This window comes from Sus scrofa, chromosome 9, assembly GCF_054392235.1.
Source record: "Sus scrofa isolate SSC_HxYL_T2T_F1_AM1 chromosome 9, Sscrofa_HxYL_maternal_Yorkshire_Landrace_v2.0, whole genome shotgun sequence".
NCBI lineage: Eukaryota > Metazoa > Chordata > Mammalia > Artiodactyla > Suidae > Sus > Sus scrofa.
In genome coordinates, this window is record NC_139391.1 from 76913472 (window position 1) to 76937398 (window position 23927).

Here is a 23927-nt window from a genome sequence, read left to right on the forward strand (position 1 = left end):
ATGCATAACCTAGTATGTAACTGTACTTCTTAGACTATTAGTACTCAGGTGTCTTCATGTTTGTATAAGGTCTTCTAACATTCATAGTCCTCGTTGATATCAAGCATGATATAAAGGGTTTGGGTTGAATAAAAGAGTATTATCAGATACTTATAATTTTTTCATAAAGCTATCCCAGTGCGGTGGAAGGAGTCCTACTTTCTAGTCTTGGTCCTCACCGTGAGTATCTGTAGAATCTTGAGTGAGTCACTCAAACTCTTTGAGATTTTCAGTCCCAACCATCTGGAGGAACCTCTCATGGTTATCTCAAAAGACCCTTTTTAACACAAATTTTCTGTTACTCTATGATTGCAGTAAAATATATCCCATTTTCAATGTCTAGCCTTTAAGGTTAAATTGATTGTTTTAGGAGTTCCCATCGTGGCTCAGTGGTTAATGAATCCGTCTAGGAACCATGAGGTTGTGGGTTAGCTCCCTGGCCTCGCTCAGTGAGTTAAGGATCTGGCGTTGCCATGAGCTTAGGTATAGGTTGCAGACGCGGCTTGGATCCCACGTTACTGTGGCTCTGGCGTAGGCCAGAGGGTACAGCTCCAATTAGACCCCTAGCCTGGGAACCTCCATGTGCTGTAGTTGCGGCCCTAGAAAAGACCCAAAAATAATAATAATAATACTATTTCATTCCATGGTTAAGGCCAAGCTGTTTTTTAATTCTTAAGGACTTATATCTCTGGAAATCTGTCTCTAGTTGTTGAAGATGTTTTTGTCTCTGCTTATTTAAGGATAACATTAAAGTCGACAGTTGACAGTTTCATATGTGCATTTAAACACATACTTTCTTATGGATCATTTTGAACTATAGAAATGAAATGTTTAAAACTTCCCCTTTTCTTTGTAATAACCATGTTCCATAGTAAGCTAAAGGGAGACACACACACACATATATACACAGAACATAGCATAAAAACCTCTTAATCATAGAGTTCTTTTGGAAACTTGCAGGTATGAAGGTATCAGTGGCTAAATGTATTGCAGTGAAAAATCTAGCCCTGAAGTTTCTCATGCTATATTGCTACCTAGTTGACTTCATCATATGGACATTCCAACAGTCTCAAAATTCAGTGTTTCCAAAACTATACTCAGTCTTCTCTGCTCACTAGCTCCTCCTCTTGACTGTCTTGTTCTTATTAATCATGGTACCATTACTCTCATATCTAGTCTTGATACCTGGATTTACCTTGGGACTGGTTTTGTTTTGTGTTGTGTGTCAAACTCAGGTTACTCGTTTGCAAAATAGAGCTCCTCCTTGCTTCTTTTGACGAGCCCCTTCTTTTTATATCTACTAGCCACCTTCTAACAACAGGTACTTATACTGAATCCTCACTTTGTATTTTTCAGAATTTCCTTAAGTAGGAAAATCTAGTTTCACAAATATTAATCATTCAGAATTATCTTAGATAAAAGTAACACAGTGAGGAGTGGGCTGCAATTGTTTGAAAATTGAAAACACTTATATGTAAAACATTAAGGCAAACTGTAAAGCCCCTTTAATTCTAGTTTTTTGGGGTTTTTTTTCATATTTCAAAGAATTATTCCATGAAGGGTTAAATAGTAAATATTTTAGGCAACTACTCAACTATGCCACATTAGCCTGAAAGTGGCCGTAGACAGTATATAAATGAGCTTGGCAGTGTTCCAGTAAAACATTGTTTATGGACATTCCTGCTTAAATTCCTTATAATTTTCACATGTGGTGAAATAGTCTAGATTTTTTTCAACTATTTAAAAATATAAAACATTTTTTACTTTGTGGGCTAAACAGGAACAGTCAGCAGGCTAGATTTGGCTCACAGGCCTCAGTTTGCAGTGGACCCCTACATTATGTCAAGATTGAGAGAGGAAAGCAAAGAATATGCCACACTGTGGAAACTTCAAATACATAAAATAACATTATCAATACATAGCAAGTCCTGTATGCTTTAAGCATAAAAGAAGTTTTTTTTTTTTTTTTTTTGGCCAGGCCCATGACATGCAGAATTTCCCTAGCCAGAGCTCAGACCTGCACCACAGCAGCTGCCCAAGCTGTTGCAGTGACAATGCCAAATCCCTAACCCACTGTGCCACAAGAGAACTCCACAAAGAACTTAAAAAATACTGTTTTGTGTGCCTAGCACAGAAAAATAGAACTCCATTGAAACATGAATCTTAAAATTTAAGACTGTAAATAATACCTTTTTTTTAGTTGGCTGAGTTTCTGTTTTTCTACTTTGGAATAGAGCTAGACTTTGAGAATGATGTGTTAGCCCTATTAGCAAGGCCCAATTACAGTTTTTTTTTTTTTCTTGTAGTTGATTTCTAATCTCAAAGTGTTGTGGTCAGAAAAGATGCTTGATATAATTTCAGTTTTCTTAAATTTACCAAGGCTTGCTTTGTGACCTAGTGTATGATCTGCCCTAGGGAATGTTCCAAATGCACTTGAGAAGAATGTGTATTCTGCTGCTTTCGGATGGAATGTTCTATAAATATCAGTTAAGTCTATCCAGTATAGTGTGTCCTTTAAGGCCTGTGTTTCCCTATTGATTTTATGCCTGGATGATTTGTCCATTGATCCAAGTAGAGTGTTAAAGTCCCCCACTATTATTCTGTTATTTTTCTTCTTATATTTGAAACATATTTCTCTGCTGTCTCATTTTGTCTGACTTTTTGTATTTGTGGTCTCCTTCCACAGGCTGCAGGATTGTATTCCCTCTTGCATCTAATGTCTGGCCCCTGGTGGGTGAGATTTGTCATGGGCGTATGTAGGCTCTCTGGTGGGAGGGACTAGGGTCTGCCCCCTGGTGGGTGAGGTTTGTCATGGGCATATGTAGGCTTTTTGGTGGGAGGGACTAGTGCATGCCCACTAGTGGGTGGCTCTGGGTCTTGTCCCTCTGTTGGGCAGGGCCATATCAGGGGGTGTGTTTCAAGGTGGCTCTAGGCTCAGAAGGAATTTAGGCAGCCTGTCTGCTGATAGGTGGGGCTGTGTTCCCACCCCACTGGTTGTTTGGTCTGAAGTGTCCCAGCACTGGAGCCTATAGGAGAGCTCATGCCAATGAGTATTACCTGGGGCCTCTGCCACCAGTTGTCCTTGCCCTGTACTGAGCCACAGCTGACCCCCACCTCCCAGGAGACCCTCCAGTAACTACAGATAGGTCTGGCTCACTTCCTGTGGAGTCACTTCTCTGGCCTGGGTCCCATTGCTCGTGAAACCTTGTGTACACCCTCCAAGAGTGGAGTGTCTGTTTCCCTTAGTCCTTTGAAGCTTTTACATTCAAGCCCTGCTGACCTTCAAAGCCAAATGCTCTGGGGGCTCCTCCTCCCAATGTCAGACCCCCAGGCTGGGGAGCCTGATATGGGGCTTAGAACTCTCTGGTAGAAGAATATCCGCAATGTAATTATTTTCCAGTTTGTGGGTCACCCCACCCCCACCCCTTCCCTGGGCAGGTATGGGATTTGATCGTATCATGAAAGCGCCCCTCCTGCCATTTTGTTGTGGCTGCTTGTTTGTCTTTGGGTGTAGAATATCTTTTTTGGTAGGTTCCAATTTTTTTTTTTTTTTTGGTCTTTTTGGTCTTTTTGCCATTTCTTGGGCCACTCTCGCGGCATATGGAGGTTCCCAGGCTAGGGGTCTAATCTGAGCTGTAGCCACCGGCCTAAGCCAGAGCCACAGCAACACGGAATCCGAGCCGTGTCTGCAACCTACACCACAGCTCACGGCAACGCTGGATCCTTAAGGCACTGAGCAAGGCCAGGCATCAGACCGTCAACCTCATGATTCCTAGTCAGATTCGTTAACCACTGAGCCACGACGGGAACTCCAGTTCCAATCTTTTTTGTCAATGATTATCTAGCAGTTAGTTGTGATTTGGATGTTTTTGTCAGAAGAGGTGAGCTCAAGTCCTCCTCCACCATCTTATATCCTGCACAGGGCCCAATTAAAGTTTAGTGATTTTTCTCCCCTTGGAGGCTTCCTGAGAGCAGACTTAGTCATTAGGCCTCATTTTATGTATATTGATGTTTCACCTGTCATAGAGATTCAAGAAATGGTTAATGTAACAGACGGTCGTTGTGTTTGATACATTGTGAAAAGCATTTTTTAATGAGTATTATGTTATGTATTTCCTATCCACCCTTGTCCTACTTGCTTAATCAAAGCCTTAAGTTTAGCTGCTTATTATGAGATAAAATAAAGGTCATTAGAAAACCAAAGGTGGTAAGTCACACTTCCCTTTACAGCCACAGGGCCTATTTGACACTTTGGCAGCTGTCAGAGCATTTCACACTTCATTGAAAAGCCATAAAAATCATTCACAAGTCATACTGAAGAGTTTTACTTAATTGTATTGTGGTTTTAGCACCTGGAGTTTTAATACTATAAAAAGAATACAGAAATTGTAGTCCCAGCTCAGCAACTGAATGATTTTGCCTGTTTGTGCCTCAGTTTTCTAATTTTTAATCAAAAAAGTTGTGATCTCATTATTACCTCCAAAATATTATACTAAGAGCATTATTAATTATTTAGGCATTAATTGTTATAGACGATGAAGGGAAAGAAAGATCTTTTTTTTTTTCTTGGCCACACCTGTGGCATGTTGAAGTTCTCAGACCAGGGATTAAACCCATGCCACTGCAATGACCCAAGCTGCTGTGGTGACAGTGCTGGATCCTTTAATCCACTGCACCACAAGAGAAATAGATCATTTTATTCTTACTTATCCCAGAAGTTTTCCTGGGGAGTAGTAATATTTGAGTGGATAAGATTTCAGATTAAGTATTTGGAGGAGTCTACTCAAAATATGGCCCACAGATCTGTAGCATCAGTAACTCCTGAGTACTTTTTATAAGTACAAATTCTCGTGCCCATGAGACTTCCGGATTCCAAATCAGAATCTCTAGGGGTAGACTCCAGGAATCCTCCAACAAGTTCTACTGGTTTTTCATTTGCATATGTCGTAGTTTGAGAAACAGTGTTCTAAGTCTCAAGCATATGCAGAGTGAGGTATTTTGCAGAGGTTTGATAAGACAGATGAAGATAGACACCATCCGAAGTAGAAAATACTAAATGCTAAGGCCATGAATTTGAAATTTATTTATAGAAAATTGAGGCATTAAAATGTTTTGATTGACAAAGTGCTATTATGAAAGTAAATATAGTAAGATTAGCCTGATGGTTTTAATGTAGAATAGATTTGAAAGGGGTGCTTCTAAAGGAGTGTTTCTTAAAGTCTTGTTACCAAGACAGTGCTTCTCAGACTGGTACCGGCATCAGTCATTTGGGTACTTGTTGGAAATGCAGAATCCCAGACCAACTGAATCTGAATTTGTAGCTTAACAAGCATCCCAAGATGATTTATATTAACATTAAAATTCGAGATTCCCTGGCTTAGAGCAGTAGTCTATGAGACTTACAGTGGAATCACCTTCAAAAAGTGGATGTATTTAATCCCCACTCCAGATCCTAATATGACTGTCAGACTACCCAGATGATTCTTAAACAATTTGAAAACGTTTTTACTATAACAGCGATTGCACAAAATGTTTGTACAAAAAAAATCCAATAGTGTAAACCATATCTGATACCAATAAAATTAAAATTTCTGAAAATGGACCCCTAGTATATTAACGTATATTAACATAAAGTATATAAAGTATATTAAACTTCTCCAGATTATTCCAGTATACAGCCAAGGTTGAAAATCACTGTACTAGAGGGGGTGATAGGAGTTAGAATATTATTGCACTATTTCTCCTGTGAACTAGTAAAAAGCCTGGATTTGCATCACGGTATTAAGGAAAGAATGAAGCAGGTGCATTTTGGTCATTTGGTCAGTTGATACAAGTAAGTAAGGGAAAGGTTAAAAATGATAGAGGCTTTAAAATGTTAATATTAACAAAGGTGAGCTATTTTTGAATGATACAATTTTCTCTTTGATTTTTCAACATTTCCTATAACAGTCTCCTATCATATCTATAATTAGAGTAAAATAAATTTATTTTTAAGTAAATGGAGTATGATTTTGAACCTAGTTCACTTTGAAGCTTGCTAACAACAGACATTTAAAAAATGAGATGAGGTATTGTATCTCAACTATACTTCAGTAGTAAAAAGAAAAAGAAAAAAATTTAAAGTGAGATGAGGTGAAGGAATTGATTAGAAGGAGGGGAGAATATCTTGAGTTTTCATTTAGAAGGGGATTGAGGTCTTAGATTATCCACATGAAATTGTATTCAGGCTATTGAAAATTAGAACTAACTGGGAGTGATGAATATAGATTTAGAATTGAGTGTTATCTGATTAGAATTGATAACTAAAAGGAAGGTAAGGTATAGATGAGAAATCCAAGGAAAAGACTTTAGATTATAGATAAAATTACAGAATTAGAATCACAGCATCAACTTGGAGAATGCTTATGTTTAAAGAAAGTGAGAACAAGAAGTGGCCTAGGACAGAAGGAAAAAAGGCAAAGAAGAGACCAAAATAATACAGTTGCAGATGCCAAGAGAAGAATTTCAAGGAGCAGAGGTAGTCAGTCATTTGACATGCTTCAGAGAGGTCAAGGAATTAGAAGACTGAGAAAGGCTGTTGGTTTTGAAAGGTGTTAATGACTTTCAGGAATATTGTTATAGTAAAGTGGGCAGAATAGAAGTCACATTGCTAAGTTCCCCTTGTGGTGCAGCAAAAACGAATCTGACTAGTATCCATGGGGATGCGAGTTCGACCTCGACCTCACTCATTGGTTCGGGGATCTGGCGTTGCTGTGGGCTGTGGTATGGGTTGCAGACGTGGCTTGGATCCCATGTTGCTGTGGCTGTGGCATAGCCCGGCAGCTGTAGCTCTGATTCGACCCCTAGCCTGGGAACTTCCATATGCCTCAAGAGTGGCCCTAAAAACCAAAAAAAAAAAAAAAAAAAAAAGCCAAAAAAAAAAACAGTCAGATTGCTGAGAGAAATTGAGTAATTTGTTAGAGAAGTAGAGAGATAGTAAGAAATGTGGCTCAGAGAGAAAGTAAAATATTGGGGAAGGGACTAGAAGGATAGCAATTAAAATAGGGGATGCCTGAAGTTCTCATTATGGCTCAGCAGGTTAAGAACCGGACTGGTATCCATGAGGATGTGGGTTTGATCCCTGGCCACACTCAGTGGGTTTGGGATCCGACGTTGTGGTAAGCTGTGGTATAGGTTGCAGATGTGGCTTAGATCTGGCATTGGCTGTGGTGTAGGCCAGTAGCTACAGCTCCATTTCGACCCCTGGGAACTTCCATATGCCACAGGTACGGCCCTAAAAACAATTAAAAAGATAGGGGACCCCTGTACCAGGAGCCCGTGAAAAGCCAGAGAGTAAACATGGAAGGAATGCCCAAGGTCATACAGAAGACAGAGGTGAGGGAATGGTAATTTTACACCTAGAACAGATTCTAGGAATCATCTTTTTCTATTACATTTTTTTTCTCAAGATTATATAAGCCTCATTTTACAGATGGGCCTGTGGAAAATAAGTCTTACAGCAGTTAAATAACTTGTTCGGAGTCACCAGCCTTTTAGATAATGCATCATGAGCTGGGGCTGCCTTCCTCTCTTCCTCTAGAATTATGAACAGAGAGGAAGGTAAAATGGATAAGCAGGTGTACTGAGACAGCAAAAATTGAATGTTTCTTTTAAGGTAGAAATTTTTATATACTGCAATTGTGTGAGATAGGTGAAAAACACATTTGAATATTCAATTCTTCTTGCTTGAGAATGAAGATGATACTTAGAATGCTTTGGTTGAAGCATGTAAAAACTACCTCTTCAGAACCAGGTATAACTTCCTATTATCTAAAAGCAAAACCCCTGACTTTATGCAGCAAAAGTTTAACAGATATCTCTACATTTTACTGGTATTCCAGCTTTAGGTCCCAAAGGTCAGCATGCTGAAATACTTTTGAAAAAGTACTTCTTCACTGTCAAGCAGTATTGATGTTAGCCAGCTAGCTTTTATGTCAAATGTAGCATATTGCTGATTTTCCTTGCCAAGACAGGCTGCAAACGTGGACATTCTGTCACCAGTTGCGAGTTTTTCTCTCAGTACCGGTTGCCACAGTGAGATACAGATCTTTGTAGTTGCCTCGCTCTACTCCCATTAAACTCATTTGGGGACTCCTTTCAAAAACAAATTACCAATCAAGGCCTGAAATCTCTCCCAGGGTCTAAAAATGGTCCACAGTGACTTTCAATAATGACTTCTCACACATTCCCCTCTACTCACATCTTTTTTTTTTTTAATTTAATTTAATTTTATTTTATTTTTGTCTTTTTGCTATTTCTTTGGGCCGCTCCACGGCATATGGAGGTTCCCAGGCTAGGGGTCGAATCGGAGCTGTAGCCATTGGCCTACGCCAGAGCCACAGCAACGCAGGATCCGAGCCGCGTCTGCAACCTACACCACAACTCACGGCAACGCCGGATTGTTAACCCACTGAGCCAGGGCAGGGACCGAACCGGCAACCTCATGGTTCCTAGTCGGATTCGTTAACCACTGCGCCACGAGGGGAACTCCCACATCTTTTTTTTTTTAAACCCCCAAAAGCAGTCTATACTCTGGCATATTCTTACCAATATTCCAAAATGGCACAACCTCTTAAATTTTGTTGTCTTTGCTTTTGCTGATGACTGGGGCAATTGAGTTAAGGATGATTTATCTTGTTTGCTAATATTTAGAATCTCTGATGTGGTAGAATCTGTTGCGAAAGTAAATCAAATCATGGCCTTGAAAGTTATCCAGTGTGCCTTTTAGTCATTTTCTGTTGTTCTGAATAAAGAATCAGAGAATAGTGTCAGCTGTCTTAGTTCTGTAGCAGTCAGAAACAAATAGTCTGTTTTGTGTTTAGGTGTTGGATAACCTGTGGAGCAGAAAGGCTGAAAATAGTAGACCTTGCAGTACTTGTGGTAAGTCTGTGGACTTATCACAAGTCTCTGGTATCAAAGAGGTTAGGTTATGTCACTTTCCACACCACATAGCTCATACGCTTGGGTCATTGCTTAATAACTTTAATGTGCATAAGAATCTCCTAGAAATAACAGTATCACTTTCTCTGAACAAAATGTACAGGAAATATAAGGAAAAAGAGAAATTTTGTGTGGCATGCATGTAATACGACTTTTATATGCTAAAAATAGAAACTTACCTGTACAAGCACTCATGACTGTTCACATAAGTCTTTAAGTTAATATTTTTAATCTTAAAAAGTAAAATCGTAAATGGGAGTTCCCATGATGGTGCAGTGGAAATGAATCTGACTAGGAACCATGAGCTTGCAGGTTTGATCCCTGGCCTCACTCGGTGGGTTAAAGGATCCAGTGTTGCTGTAAGCTGTGGTATAGGTCACAGACTTGGCTAAGATCTGATGTGGCTGTGGCCAGCAGCTGTAACTGATTGGACCCCTAGCCTGAGAACCACCATATGCCGCAGGTGTGGCCCTAAAAAGCAAAAAAAAAAAAAAAAAGGTAAAATCATAAACGTACTAAAGAAGGAAAAGAAAAAGGAATTTCCTAGAGTTCACAATCAGGTTCTGATTTAGAGGTCTAGAGTTGGAGGGGACTGGGTGGTAACACTGAAATTTAGCATTCTAACAAATTCCCTGCTGATACTTCTAGTCCCCGGGCCACAGTTGGACTGAAAAGGTTCCAGGTTGTAAGTAACAGCTGCTGTGATCTTGCCTCTAGGCTTTAGAAGGCAGCTGCAGCAGTGACTGCTGAGAACTATGCTTTGCAGATATTTTTTCTGTAGGGCCAGATGTAATGGGTAAATATTTTAAGCTTTGTGACCCCAAGTCTATGTTTCATACTCTTGATTTGTTTGCTTGTTTTCACAACTTTAAAAATGTTTAAAGCCATTTTAGCTATACCCTTGGCCTAGAGCAGGAAGCCAAAGTCATATCCACTGGGCTTCTCAAGTTAGCCCATGGCTTTCAGGCCTGGCATTGATAAAAGTCCCTTATTTGGTCAGAGCCTCCAAGGATGACTGTAGAGGAACCATAAAGATTTCAGTTCCAAAAGCAATAAAGGAACATTACAGGAAGATCTGTGTGTTTGTTGGAGGGAGGGAAGGAAGATAAAATTATTTAGAAGAAAATGAATAGAAGCTATCATTTTTATTAAAGCCCATAAAAAATGAAAACCTCTAAAAAGTATTCATGTTTAGATTATAATTAAGGTTGGGACAGAATTCACTTGACTTTAATTTTCTGATCAGCCTGCTTTGTGTGTCAGTACAGTATCCAGTCAAACTTGTGTCTAAATCCCAGTTCTACTGCTTACTAGTTGAGTAACTTTGGTGAAGTTAAACTCTTTTGAAATGTAATATGCCTGCCACATGGGGTTGTTAATATTAAATAAGAATGTGTATTGCGGAGTTCCCATCATGGCATAGTGGAGACAAATCTGACTAGAAACCATGAGGTTGCAGGTTCAATCCCTGGTCTCGCTCAGTGGGTTAAGGATCCAGCGTTGCCGTAAGTTGTGGTGTAGGTCGAAGATGTGACTTGGATCTGGCATTGCTGTGGCTCTGGCGTAGGCTGGCAGCTACAGCTCCGATTAGACCCCTATCCTGGGAACCTCCATATGCCAAGAGTGCGGCCCTGGCAAAGACAAAAGAAAAAAAAAAAAGAAGTGTATTGGAAGTCTTAGTATAGAGCTTGGCACTTAGAAAAGAGTAAATGGTGGCCGATACTGTGGTTTTATGGATGTGACTGAATCCTATAAAATAATCAGGTCCGTGACTAATTGTCAGGCGGTCCCTTAGGGTTGTCCTAGATCATGGCTCTCATGGCATTCATATCCTTCTTAATGTCTTGTGGACATAGTGGGGAAACTTGAACCTACAGCCCTTAATAACAGCATATTCAACTTGGGCAAAACCAGGAGAAACCTCAGTACTGAACAAGTCAACTCACTATTCCATCTATTTTTCTAAGTAGGATTTCTTTGCGTGAAGTTGTACCTGTAACTATCAAGAGATTGTTTGATATTGTTATCCTCTTAACTTGGCTGTTAGTACCTTTTCCCTTGGCTTATTTTGAGGAATATTGAAAACAGTTTTACTTCAGTGACTTGCTCAGTCTAACTCATTTCAGTGTTTAACTGAGTAATGAATGATACAAATGAGAAAACTTTTGTCTGCCATGTCAGGACAAGTATTACTGGTAAAAGTAAAAGTATCACCTGTGACCTTATTTAAGAAAAATTATACAAATGTAAAGCATTGAATGACTATTAAGTTCATTTTAAGTACAACTTTATGTTTGAATTGTACAGACTGCTTAAGAATTTCTTTTTTTAAAGTTTAAGAAATTGGTTTGTTGTTTTTAACCAAAGGAAGTCATCTTAACGCTGATAAACAAGAATTGTTATTTGTAAAATCAGAAGCCACTAGTGTCTAAATAATTTTTATTGTCATTTCAGGTACATACTATTGAATTTTTGTCATGCTTCCTTTATTAAAAAAACATTTTTAATATGCAACATGAAATAATTTGTCTTTTAAATCTGCAGTTGCAAGTTTTTGAAAAAATCTTTTTTAGCTTTTAGTAAAACATGGAGGAGATTTGTTTGCTGAGAATGAGAATAAAGATACTCCTTGTGATTGTGCCGAAAAGCAACACCACAAAGATTTGGCCCTCAATCTAGAATCTCAAATGGTATTCTCACGAGATCCTGAAGCTGAAGAAATAGAAGCTGAATATGCTGCATTAGACAAACGAGAGGTAAGGTTTCTTTTTTTTTTTAATACAAAAATTATGGACTTTTATATTAAATTTTAAATTTCTTCTTTACAACCCACTTATGTGGTCTTCTTTGCAGTATGCCAAATATCCTTTCATCTACCTAGCCATACCACCTTTAGAAAACCTGGAGGTGGTATCTGTCCTCTAACATATGTTTACCTCATATAAATAGAGATACTGATGTGTGAATGAATCCTACCACTGCTGCTACTCCTAGACTCCAGTCCCGTTCCTCAGTCTCTTCCTGTCTTGTGGATTGCTCTTTTCATCCCATCGTAAAAAAACAAAACAGCCTCTCCATTGACCACTCTTCACCATCCCTGTCCCTGTTTCCCTTCAATTACAGCCCCATAACTCTGATCCTCATATGAGAAAACCAAACTTAAGAGTTGTCTCCTCATGGCAACTTCCTCACCTTCCCTTCAGTCTTTAGCCCATTGCAATGTGACTTTCTTCCTCTCTGCTCTGATGGAACTGCACTTGCAGTGGACATCAAGAGTCACCCTGTTGTGGGCGTTTCCAGTTGTGGCTCAGCGGGTTAAGAACCCGACATAGTGTCCATGAGGATGCAGGTTTGATCCTTAGCCTTGCTCAACAGGTTAAAGATCCAGAGTTGTTGTGGCTGTGGCATAGGCCAGCAGCTGCAGATCTAATTCCACCCCTAGCCTATCACCCTATTGTCAAAAGTATCCAGTGATACTTTTCTCTTCTCATTTTACTTGAATTCTTCAGCGCTACTAGACGCAGTTAACCATGCCGTTCTTAGTATAACACTGTTCCCTTAAGCTTCAGAGACATTGCTCTCTGGTTTTACTTCCTTGTCCCAATAAACATTACTTTCATCCACTCAGGCAAAAATGTGGCATGCATTCTCAGTTTCTCACATCCAAACAATCTGGGAATCCTGTCAGTTTTACCTCCAGAAAGGTAAAGCTCATATCTCTCCACTTCTTATCTGAACTATTGTAGTAGTTTCCTGACTGGTCTCCTTTCTTCTCTTCTGTTCCCCTTAGCATCAATTTTGTACACAGTAACCAGAGTGACATTTTTAAACTTAAATGAGATCCTATCACTTAAACTTCTAGTGACTTTTTTTTTTTTTTTTTTTTGTCTTTTTAGGGTGGCGCCTGCGGCATATGGAGGTTCCCAGGCTAACGGCCTATTGGCACTGTAGCTGCCGGACTACACCAGAGCCACAGCAACACCAGATCCTTAACCCACTGAGCAAGGCTAGGGATCGAACCTGCAACTTCATAGTTCCTAGTCGGATTCGTTAACCACTGAGCCACAACGGGAACTCCTCTAGTGACTTTTCATTGTGCTTAGAGTAAAATCCAAATTCTTTGCTCAGATATGAGACCTTATATGATCTCACCACTGTTTACCTCTCCGGCATTGTCTGATATCTTTTTCCTTGGCATATTTTGCTGTAATTATAGTACCTAAACTACACTGAGTCTTTGGCATTTGCTATTACCTATGTCAGAAATCACCTCCCAAGTTTTCTCTCTGCTGGCTCAATATCGGTTCTTCAGAGAGGCAGTCTTGGGCCATTTTTTCTGAGGTAGGCCACTCTCTTTCCATTATTCCTTACCTTAATCCCCTGTTTGTTTTTCATAGCACTTACTACATGCTGTCATTTTGTTTTATATATCTATTTACTTGATTTATTGCCTTTCTCTTCTATTAGATTGTCAATCCTAAGAGGCCTAGAACCACAACTACCTTATTCAAGAGAATATTTTCAGTGTCTCATACATTGCTTGCACAGTGGGCATCCCTAAATATTTCTTAAATAAAGAAATTATTATAAAACACTATCACATTTTTCCTCCAGAACTGATTCTGATTCCTCAGTATTCAGTGCTAACTTGATTCTAAATGGATTTATGTAACTAATATTTGTATGTCTTTAGAAAAATAATTATACTTTCTGTTTTATTTTTCCGATGAATTCCTGATAGTTTTTAAGCTTCTGTACTCCCCAGATTGTCAAAAAATCCCTTGAATTTCTTAAAATTAAAAAGTTTATATTTTTTACCTTTTACCTTTTGTGTTTCTTGTTATTTTATAGGAATGTTTATTGAGATAAGTAGACATAGAAAGAGGGCAAATGCTCTAAGCACTTTCACATGGCTGTTGAATCCAGAGTACTTGAATGATAATTATGCACCTTCTTTTTTTTTTTTTTAATAATTTTTTTTTTTTCCACTGTACAGCGAGGGGGTCAGGTTATCCTTACATGTATACATTACAATTACATTTTTCCCCCACCCTTTCTTCTAGACATGAGTATCTAGACAAAGTTCTCAATGCTATTCAGCAGGAACCTTCTTTTTTTAAATAAGGAAGGTAAACCACAAACTAGTTGAATAACCTTCCACAATCAAAGTGAGCTGAATCTGATTCTTCTGATTTCAAGTATAAGCGTCTCTATTTCTTATATTTCCTTACCACCTACCATTTGACAGTCCATGATTTTGAATAAAACAAATTATTAATGTAAGGATTAACATAATAATTTATCCAAAAAACAAGATTTGAAGAATAATATTTTTAAAATAATGTTTATGTGATTAAATTGAAACACATGTATGACTATGTTTAGGCTTTTTATCAAACATAATTTATAATTAAATCAGAAATTAATACTACTCCTTATCAGTAGATTTAAGATCTAAATGAAATATAATAACCATAATATACTATTTTGTTAAGTTTAAAAATGATGACAGAATGGTTTGATACAAATTATATTTTATTTCTTCATTTACTTTTTTTTATTTTTTATTTTTTTACTTTTTAGGGCCACACCCATGGCATATAGAGGTTCCCAGGTTAGGGGTCAAATCAGAGCTGTAGCCACAGCAGTGTGGGCTCCTAGCTGCCTCTGCGACCTACACCAAGCTCACAGCAATGGCAGATCCTTGACTCACTGAATGAGGCCAAGGATCGAACCCTCAGCTTCATGGATACTAGTCAGATTCATTTCCACTGTGCCACAACAGGAACTCCACTAATTACATCTTAAAAACTTATATATTAGAAGAAAATTAAAGTATACCAAAGTGATCATTGTGATTATGGGTAATTTTCTCTTCTATTATTATTTTCATGGATTTCCTAAAATTTATACTGAATATTTTTTGTTGTAAATTTTTTTCCTCCTTCTAACTCTGTCCCCCAGTGGTTTCTTGTGTGTGCTACCAGACTTAAGCAAACATATAAGCATATAGAATTTTTTTTTTTTTTTTTGTCTTTTTTGCTATTTCCTGGGCTGTTCCCGTGGCATATGGAGGTTCCCAGGCTAGGGGTTGAATCGGAGCTGTAGCCACCGGCCTACACCAGAGCCACAGCAACGTGGGATCCGAGCCGCGTCTGCAACCTACACCACAGCTCACGGCAACGCCGGATCGTTAACCCACTGAGCAAAGGCAGGGACCGAACCCGCAACCTCATGATTCCTAGTCGGATTCGTTAACCACTGCACCACAACGGGAACTCCAGCATATAGAATTTTTAATGCAAAAATAGATCATGTGGTACATTGAAATTTTGTTAAAATATTTTTTCAACTTATGACCATTGTTCAAAGTCAGAACATATGATCTACATATGTTAACTACTTACCTATTGACAATCATTTAAATGATTTAGATATTTTTGCCATTGAAAACAAGGCTAAAATGGGAGTTCCCTCTGTGATGCAGCAGATTGAGATTCGGTATTGTCTTTGTCATGGTGCAGATTCAATCCCCACCCCAACAAGGTGGGTTAAGGATCCGGCATTGCCACAGCTGCAGCATAAGTCAGAACTGCAGCATAGGTTGCAGCTGGGACATAGGTCACAGGTGCGGTTGAAAAGGAAGGGGAAAAAAAAGGCTCAAGGGAATATTTATCTACTTGTTACATATGTATCTTTATCTAATGGTGTCATTACTGTGGTAAAAAAAAAATAGTTCTGAAGCCAAACTGACTGGGTTGTTATCTTAGACTTACCCACTGTGTGATCTTGAGCAGGTTACTTAGTATCTTTGCTTTAGTTTCTTTTTCCTTAAAATAAAGATGATAAAGGTCTCTATAGAGTTGTAGTGATCCTTAAATGAATTAATATGTGTAAATACTTAGAACAGTGCCTGGCTCATGATAAGTGTTAATCTCAGTATTTGCTGATTGTGATATCATCATTGTTACTGCATTTATGTACACATTTTTAAAGTATCTTCCCTATAAATTTGAAGAAGTTGGTTTGATGGGTCATGAGATGCTGTTAAATTGAGCTAAAAAGACTTTATCAATTTACTCTTCTTCCAGTAGCATATAAGAGCATTATTTCCTCCACATTATTCCCAGCATTAGGTATTATCAGTATTTTTAATTTTTGCTAGTTTGAATAATTTTATTTGATTATTCTGTGAATTGATTGTTCATTTGCTTTTTTCCTTTGGACGGTTTGTATTAATGCTTTCTAAGAGAACTTTGCATATTTTTCCAAATACTGTTTTTCAGTTTTAGGATATTTAGAGGCGTGATTTTTTTTTTTCACTTATGCCTTTTGAATTTGTGTCATCCTGGTATTATAATCACACGCCCCTACATTTTTTCTAATTTTGTAGTTTTTTCTTAACTTATATTGGATTTATTTTGTCTACTATTTCTTAATGTTAAAAAAAAACTTTTGTAAATATTTATACACAGATGTTTTCATAGGAGCAGTTTTTACAATGAGATGAATGAGTAAATAAAATGTGAGGTATACACACAATGAAATATCACTCTGCCATAAAAAGGAATGAAGTACTAATATATGCTATAATATTGATCAATCTCAAAAACATGCCAAGTGAAAGAAGGCAAACACAAAGGTCACATATTAAATAATTCCATTGTATGAAATACCCAGAATAGGTAAATCCATAGAGACAGAAAGCACATTAGTGGTTTCCAGGGACTGGAAGGAGGATAGAGTAGGGAATGACTGCTTAATGGGTATGAGGTTTTCTTTTGAGGAGATGGGAATGTTTTGAAACTAGATAGAGGTAGTGATTATACAGCACTGTGAATGTGCTAGAGGCCAGTGAATTATACACTCTAAGATGGTTAGTTTTGAGTTCTATGAGTATTATAACAATGAAGGACAAAAAAATTTTTTTTAACTATTTTATTTTTTTGTCTTTTGTCTTTTTAGGGCTGTACCCACAGCATATGGAGGTTCCCAGGCTAAGGAACCTAATTGGAGCTGCAGCTGCCAGCCTACACCACAGCCACAGCAACGTCAGATTGAGCCGCATCTTTGATCTACACCACAGCTCATGGCAATGCCAGATCCCTAACCCACTGAGCGAGGCCAGGGATCGAACTCTCAACCTCATGGATCCTAGTTGGATTCATTTCCGCCGCACCACGATAGGAACTCCAAATTTCTTTAAAATTTATTTTTGTACCTGTACTTTGACCCTCAATGACTTTTGTTATTCTGCCTATGCTAGTAGTTTTACATGGCCTGCTATTTAATTTTATTAAGTTACATAATTAGGTACGTTTAAAAATTTATGTTCCCAAAGTGAGGTGTTTGTTTTTGCCAAGTTTCTTGATTCAGTTAATAATTTGGACAATGCGTATCATAGCTCTATAATTTCATTTTAATTTAGTCCTTCCCTCTAGATGATTAGTTTCTAAATGTGCAATATACTCCTTCATGTCATCACTAACAAATTCTGAGTGACTGCTCTATCGGACACTTTTAAAAGAGCTTGGAGGACTTCCTGCCATGGCACTGTGGGTTAAGAATCCAACTGCAGTGGCTCAGGTGGCTGCAGAGGTTCACATTCAATTCCTGGTCCTGCACAGTGGGTTAAAGAATACGGTGTTGCCACAAATGTGGCTCAGGTTGGAACCCCAGCTTATATTCGATCCCTGGCCCAGGAACTTCCATTTGCCTCAGGTGTGGCCATAAAAAGAATATAAAAAATTGGAGTTCCCATTGTGGCTCAGTGGTTACCAAATCTGACTAGCATCCATGAGGACATAGGTTCAATCCCTGGCCTCACTCAGTGGGTTGAGGATCCAGCATTGCTGTGAGCTGTGGTGTAGGTCGCAGACTCGGCTCGGATGCTGCATTGCTGTGGTGTAGGCTGGCAGCTGTAGCTCCAATTTGACCCCTAGCCTGGGAACCTCAATATGCCACAGGTGCAACCCTAAAAAGCAAAAAATAATAATAATAATTTTAAAAATAAATACAAGAGCTTGGAGATACAGTGAAGAATAAAGATAAGCCCCTGTCCTCTAGATTCTCGTATTCTAGCATGGTTAGAGAGATGTACACAGATAAGTTTAATATGCACACTATGGTATATGTAATGATTGGCCAATGGGAAACTGCTCTATAGCACAGAGAACTCTAGGCAGTATTCTGTGATAATCTGAATGGGAATAGAATCTGGAGAGTTTCAGTTGTGTCTCGGTGGTAACGAACCTGACTAGCATCTGTAAGGATGCAGGTTCGATCCTTGGCCTTGCTCAGTGGATTGGGGATCCAGTGTTGCCATGAGCTGTGGTGTAGGTCGCAGATGTGGCTTGGATCCTGTGTTGCTGTGTCTGTGGCATAGGCTGGTAGCTGCAGCTCTGATTGGACCCCCAGCCTGGGACTTCCATATGCGACACTTGTGGCCCTAAAAAGAAAAAAAAAAAAAGAATCTGAAAAAGAATGGACGTGTGTATATGTATATATGTATAACAGAATCACTTTGTTGTATGACAGAAGTTATCACAGCATCGTAAATCAACTACAATAAAATTTTGAAAAATGAAAAAGTTTAAAAACAGAAAAAGATGAACACAATTTCTGAAAGTAGTAACCGCTGTAAAGAAATAATAGAGGAGTTCCTGTCGTGGCGCAGTGGTTAACGAATCCGACTAGGAACCATGAGGTGGCGGGTTCGGTCCCTGCCCTTGCTCAGTGGGTTACCGATCCAGCGTTGCCGTGAGCTCTGGTGTAGGCCGGTGGCTACAACTCCGATTGGACCCCTAGCCTGGGAACCTCCATATGCCGCGGGAGAGGCCCAAGAAATAGCAAAAAAAAAAAAAAAGAAAATAATAGAAACAAGGTGGTGTATTCAAGTGATAGCTGGGAGGAATGTATTTAATTTATCTAAACCCGCAAAGAAAGAACAGAGACCTTAATAAGGGTCAGGCTCTGTGAGAGTAGATTGTGTGACTATATCTGGGTAAATGAAGGGGGAACTGAATAATACACCACTATGAAAGCCATCTAAGGAACTCATCCACTCCTCTCCCCTGCCAGTCTGTAAATCAGTAAGACTCAAGGCTCTTTTTCTGGCCGAGAAGCTGTATGGTTGGATGTGGCCTTTGCTTGGCTGTACCCTGGTTAGCAGGAATAGCAGCCTTCTTCTCAGATCAAAGGAGAAATCCAGGTCTTGATTCCCAGTTGAGAGCACCTGGGTAAGAGGGGAAACCGAAACAAAGGGAAGGGTCCGAGAATCCTGAGATCCTTCTCTGGTGTTCTTTCCCTACTTTGTCTCAGGCTAAGCTCATGGAACAGCTCATGAGAGATTGGTATTAAGAGGAACTGGAAATAGGCTCTCCTTTCCCTGAGTATCTCTCACATCTAAAATTTGATTATATAAAATTACCAGTGCTTTGGGGTGTATAAATACTTGGGGTTTGGTTTTTTTTGTTGTTGTGGTTTTTTTTTTGTTTTGCTTTTTTTGCATTTTTTAAAAATTAACATTTTACCTATTTAATTGGGAGGAAAGCTGTTTTCATTGTGGAAAAAAAATAAAAACAAATACTTCTTTCATAACTCCTTTGTCATAGTCTTTCCTGAAACAGTTTTTGAAGATACTATCACTTTATACATGACATGAAAGTGTTACAGTATGTTGGTTGGGCTGTTTCACATTTCTTCAGCAATATTTTGGTAGCAGTAATAGGCCCTGACTCAAAAGATACACTTTGATTTGCTGTTCCTTTTTAAATTAGTTTCCTTTTTCTTTCTTTGTTCAATACTGGACTGCTTTGAAGCTTATTGCTGATTTATGTTAATCTAAAAATAGAAGCAGTTTATCTTTGCTACAGGAAAGAGAAAGTCACCTTCATTTTAATCCTTTCTGCAGAGGAAAGGGATAGTCCCCACTTGGGACTGAGCAGTGCATTGAAATGCTTCACATGAACTAATTATAATTCTTTTGCAGAAATTCAGAGTGAGTATGTTACATGTTCATGAAGGCAGTATGTCTTTCTCCTTCAAGAACTAGTTTTCTGGCACAGTGGTTAACAAATCCGACTAGGAACCATGAGGTTGCAGGTTCGGTCCCTAACCTTGCTCAGTGGGTTAACGATCCGGCGGCGTTGCCGTGAGCTGTGGTGTAGGTTGCAGATGCTGCTTGGATCCAGCGTTGCTGTGGCTCTGGCATAGGCCGGTGGCTACAGCTCCAATTCAACCCCTAGCCTGGGAACCTCCATATGCCGCAGGAGTGGCCCAAGAAATAGCAAAAAAAGACCAAAAAAAAAAAAAAGAACTAGTTTTCTTCCATTGTAATCTATTTAAGTTTTAAATGTGTGCATCGTTTAAAAATTTTTATCTATGCAGATTGCTTTGTATTCCTTAATGTATCTAAAATCTAATCTTATTTGGCTCAGTATAAGTGAGGTAGAATGATAGGTAATCTGAAAAAGAACATTTAGGAAATAATAATAGGAAATATTCAATTGCCACCACCGGGAGTATCTGAAACTACTGGCTTTCATTGCTGAGGCAGGAGAGGTCCCAAGTCTGAACTTAGAATATATTTTCTAGAAGCAATGCTATACCTAGTCTGTAACTTCTAGATGGGAATGAATACTACAGTTTAATCATAAAAGAAAAAGATCTGGCAGGTTTTTGTAGGGGAAAGTGTGGTTCATACATTATCTTAAAAGCAAACTGGTACATGATGATTTGGGACCACTTTTTAAAGGACAGTTTGGATTAAATTACCTTTTTTAAAAATTAATAATATCTCTATAGAATAGTTTTAGGTTAAATTTTTATTTCTTTATCTCGTTAAAGTCCTAGGAAACCTGAATGTGTAGAGCTTCATGGCAGTATAGCTGAATGCATATGTAGGTGTAGTGGACTATTGTTGCAGTGTGATATGAAGTGTATTTAGCATTGTCTTTAATATGGTTTGTGGAAGGAGTAGCCCTGCAGATTGATTGAGTGTGTGCTCTGCCACTGTTGAAAGCAAACATCCCCAGTGATTTTTCTTTAATTTTTTAATGAATTTTTTCTGCCAGATATGCTCTTTATAAGAAGAAGCAGAGTGAAAATTTTAAAACATTCATTATTCTGGAGTTCCCATCGTGGCTTAGTGGTTAACGAATCCAACTAGGAACCATGAGGTTGAGGGTTCGATCCCTGGCCTCGCTCAGTGGGTTAAGGATCCGGCGTTGCTGTGAGCTGTAGTGTGAGATGCAGCTCGATCTTATGTTACTGTGGCTCTGGTGAAGGCCGGCAGCTATAGCTCCAATTAGATCCATAGCCTGGAAACCTCCATGTGCCACGGGAGCGGCACTAGAAAAGGCAAAAAGACAAAAAAAAAAATAAATAAAATGTTCATTATTCTCCCACTTATGAATAATACTTACAACATTTTGCATGATTGCCTTCCATTTTTCATGTGATGACATTATGCTTTTTTTTTTTTTGTCTTTCTGCCATTTCTTGGGCCTCTCCTGCGGCATATGGAGGTTCCAGGCCAGGGGTCTGTTCGGAGCTGTAGCTGCCAGCCTATGCCAGAGCCACAGCAACGCGGGATCTGAGCCGCGTCTGCGACCCACACCACCACCCACGGCAATGCCAGATTGTCAACCCACTGAGCAAGGTTAGGGATCAAACCCCCAACCTCATGGTTCCTAGTTGGATTCGTTAACCACTGCACCACGACGGGAACCCCCAACATTGTGCATTTTATATCCTCTAAGCTTTTTTTTCTCAGCATTTCTTAATGTTTACAAACTTACCATGGAAATCATTTTGAATGACTTTCTAACTTGTAGATACCCTGTAACTCTCTTAATGTACATTTGGGTCACTAGCATTTTGTCACTTAAAAGTAACATTGCAAGTGACCAATTTTGTTCACATTTGTGATTATACCTTAGGATAGATTCCTACAAGTAAAATTGTTGGGTCAAAATATGAATGTTTTGAAGGCTCATGGCACCTAATACTTGGCTGTTAAATGATATAACAGTTTTTATTTTTAGCCACAGTGCATCACAGGGCCATCTTACTGCAACCTTACTAATATTGAGGGTTTTGAGTTATTTTTAAAACTTGGCCAATTGTTAGGTAAAGAGTTTGTAAATTTAAGGATTTTTTTTATAACTTTTGATATTTTAAATTTACTGATTGTCACAAATTCCTTATATATTAAAAGCAACACACTTTTTACATTTAAATCTCTAATATTTTTATGCAGTCAAGTCTGTGAGTCTTTCCTGTCATTAATACACTTATTGCTTATATGTGCAAACCTGCCAGAAGACACCTTAGGATCAGGAAAATTGTCATATCAACTGAGAGAAATTATCCCTGGGGAATAGAATTTCCATCATATTGGGTTAAGTAAGAACTGATGAAATGGTTTCCATGATAACCCAAAAAAAATAGGGGGGGGCAAGAAGTAAAGATAATATCTAATTTTAAGGTATTTGTAGGTCAGCTCTAATGGATGGGGTTTAGTGACTGCCCAGAACTCTCTGGGGTGTGTGGTAGATGTTGCCAAAGGGTATTCACAGTGATTGATAAGTACTTCAGAATTTCTAAATTTTTAAATGTAGAGTTTTTTAGGTTATGGTCTTTAGTTCTGTGCTCCCTGCAGTAAGATAGTTACATCTCTTTGAAGGATTGAAATAGCTATGTCTAAGAGTATTAATAATAAATACACAGTATTGAATAAAAATAAAAGCAAGTTGCTTGGTGATACATAATGTTATCCCATAATATTATGACAGCTATAAATCAAATTCATGGTAGTGATAGGCAAGGATGGGGAAATTAGAGAAAAGTAATGGAGGCCATGTCACAGATTATTTTAATTTTTATAAATTTCTGCATAGTGAGACAGTTTTGATTTTATTCTTTACATTTTTAGTGTTAAAAGCAAAAAAAAAAAAAAAAAGATAACAAAAGAACAAAGAACCTGAAATAATACACTACCTTTATGAAGAAAGTTAATAAGGAGCATTAACAAACCCTTGAATAAACACAGAGATAATATGTTTATGAGTAAGAAGTCTGAATAATATGGAATAAGCACTTCTGTCCAAAGTAATTACTAGGTATATAGTATAATCCCACTAGCAATCCAGATTGGATCTTAATAAGTGTAAATATTTGCTTATTCAGTGATTAAAACTTTATTTAAGTGAATACATATATACTCACACAAAATTGACTTGCAAAAAGACTGGATAAAAATACATGAGAACTGGAGTTCCTGCTGTGGCTCAGTGGAAACAAATCTGACTAGCATCCATGAGGACATAGGTTCAATCCCTGGCCTTGCTCGGTGGGTTAAGGATCTGGCATTGTGGTGCACTGTGGTGTAGGTCACAGACTCACCTTGGATCCTGTGTTGCTATGGCTGTGTTGTAGGCCGGCAGCTATAGCTCCGATTTGACCCCTAGCCTGGGAACCTCCATATGCCTCAAGTGCAGCCCTAAAAAGCAAAAACAAAACAAACAAAAAAAAAACTTGAGAACTTAAATCATGACCTTTACTCAGTGGTGGGATTATAGGTTTTTATTTCTAATACTTTTTTGTATTATCCGATTTTCAGAACTCTAAAGCAAGATAGTCTTGTCATTATAGTATGATTCTTTTGTTTTAGAATGATAAGGTACATGAGACCAGGCATCCACTTTCCAGCTTAAAAAGATTGTAAGAGAATAGTGTGAAGTCAATTTTAGTGGAGCATACAGAACTGGTTTTTATTTATTTATTTTTTTTGGCTACGCCTGCAGCATGTGAAAGTTCCTGGGGCCAGGGATTTAACACTGCATCACAACAGCTACCCAGACCGCTGCAGTGACATCACCACATCCTTAACCTGCTGTGCCACAAGA

At 38.5% G+C, this 23927-nt stretch overlaps 1 protein-coding gene and 1 long non-coding RNA gene across 11 annotated transcripts in view; both read left to right on the forward strand.

Moving 5' to 3' along the window:
* The window catches only part of ANKIB1 (ankyrin repeat and IBR domain containing 1), a 160318-nt gene that overhangs the window by 59372 nt on the left and 77019 nt on the right, over positions 1-23927 (forward strand). For all 9 annotated transcript variants that reach the window (XR_014815746.1, XM_084976961.1, XM_003130136.5 and 6 more), the window contains exon 4: positions 11592-11774. Coding sequence is in view for 8 of the 9 variants with exons in the window: in XM_084976961.1 (XP_084833087.1) it covers positions 11592-11774 (183 nt within the window). In the remaining variant the exon portion in view is untranslated. The remainder of the gene's footprint in view (positions 1-11591; positions 11775-23927) is intronic.
* Positions 13802-20334, forward strand: LOC146399992 (uncharacterized). Of its 2 annotated transcripts, XR_014815778.1 has the most exons (3): positions 13802-14773; positions 15264-16987; positions 17937-20334. It is a non-coding gene; the product is annotated as an uncharacterized LOC146399992 (long non-coding RNA). The 2 variants fall into 2 exon arrangements; XR_014815777.1 differs by lacking the exon at positions 13802-14773 and having other exon boundaries at positions 15099-16987.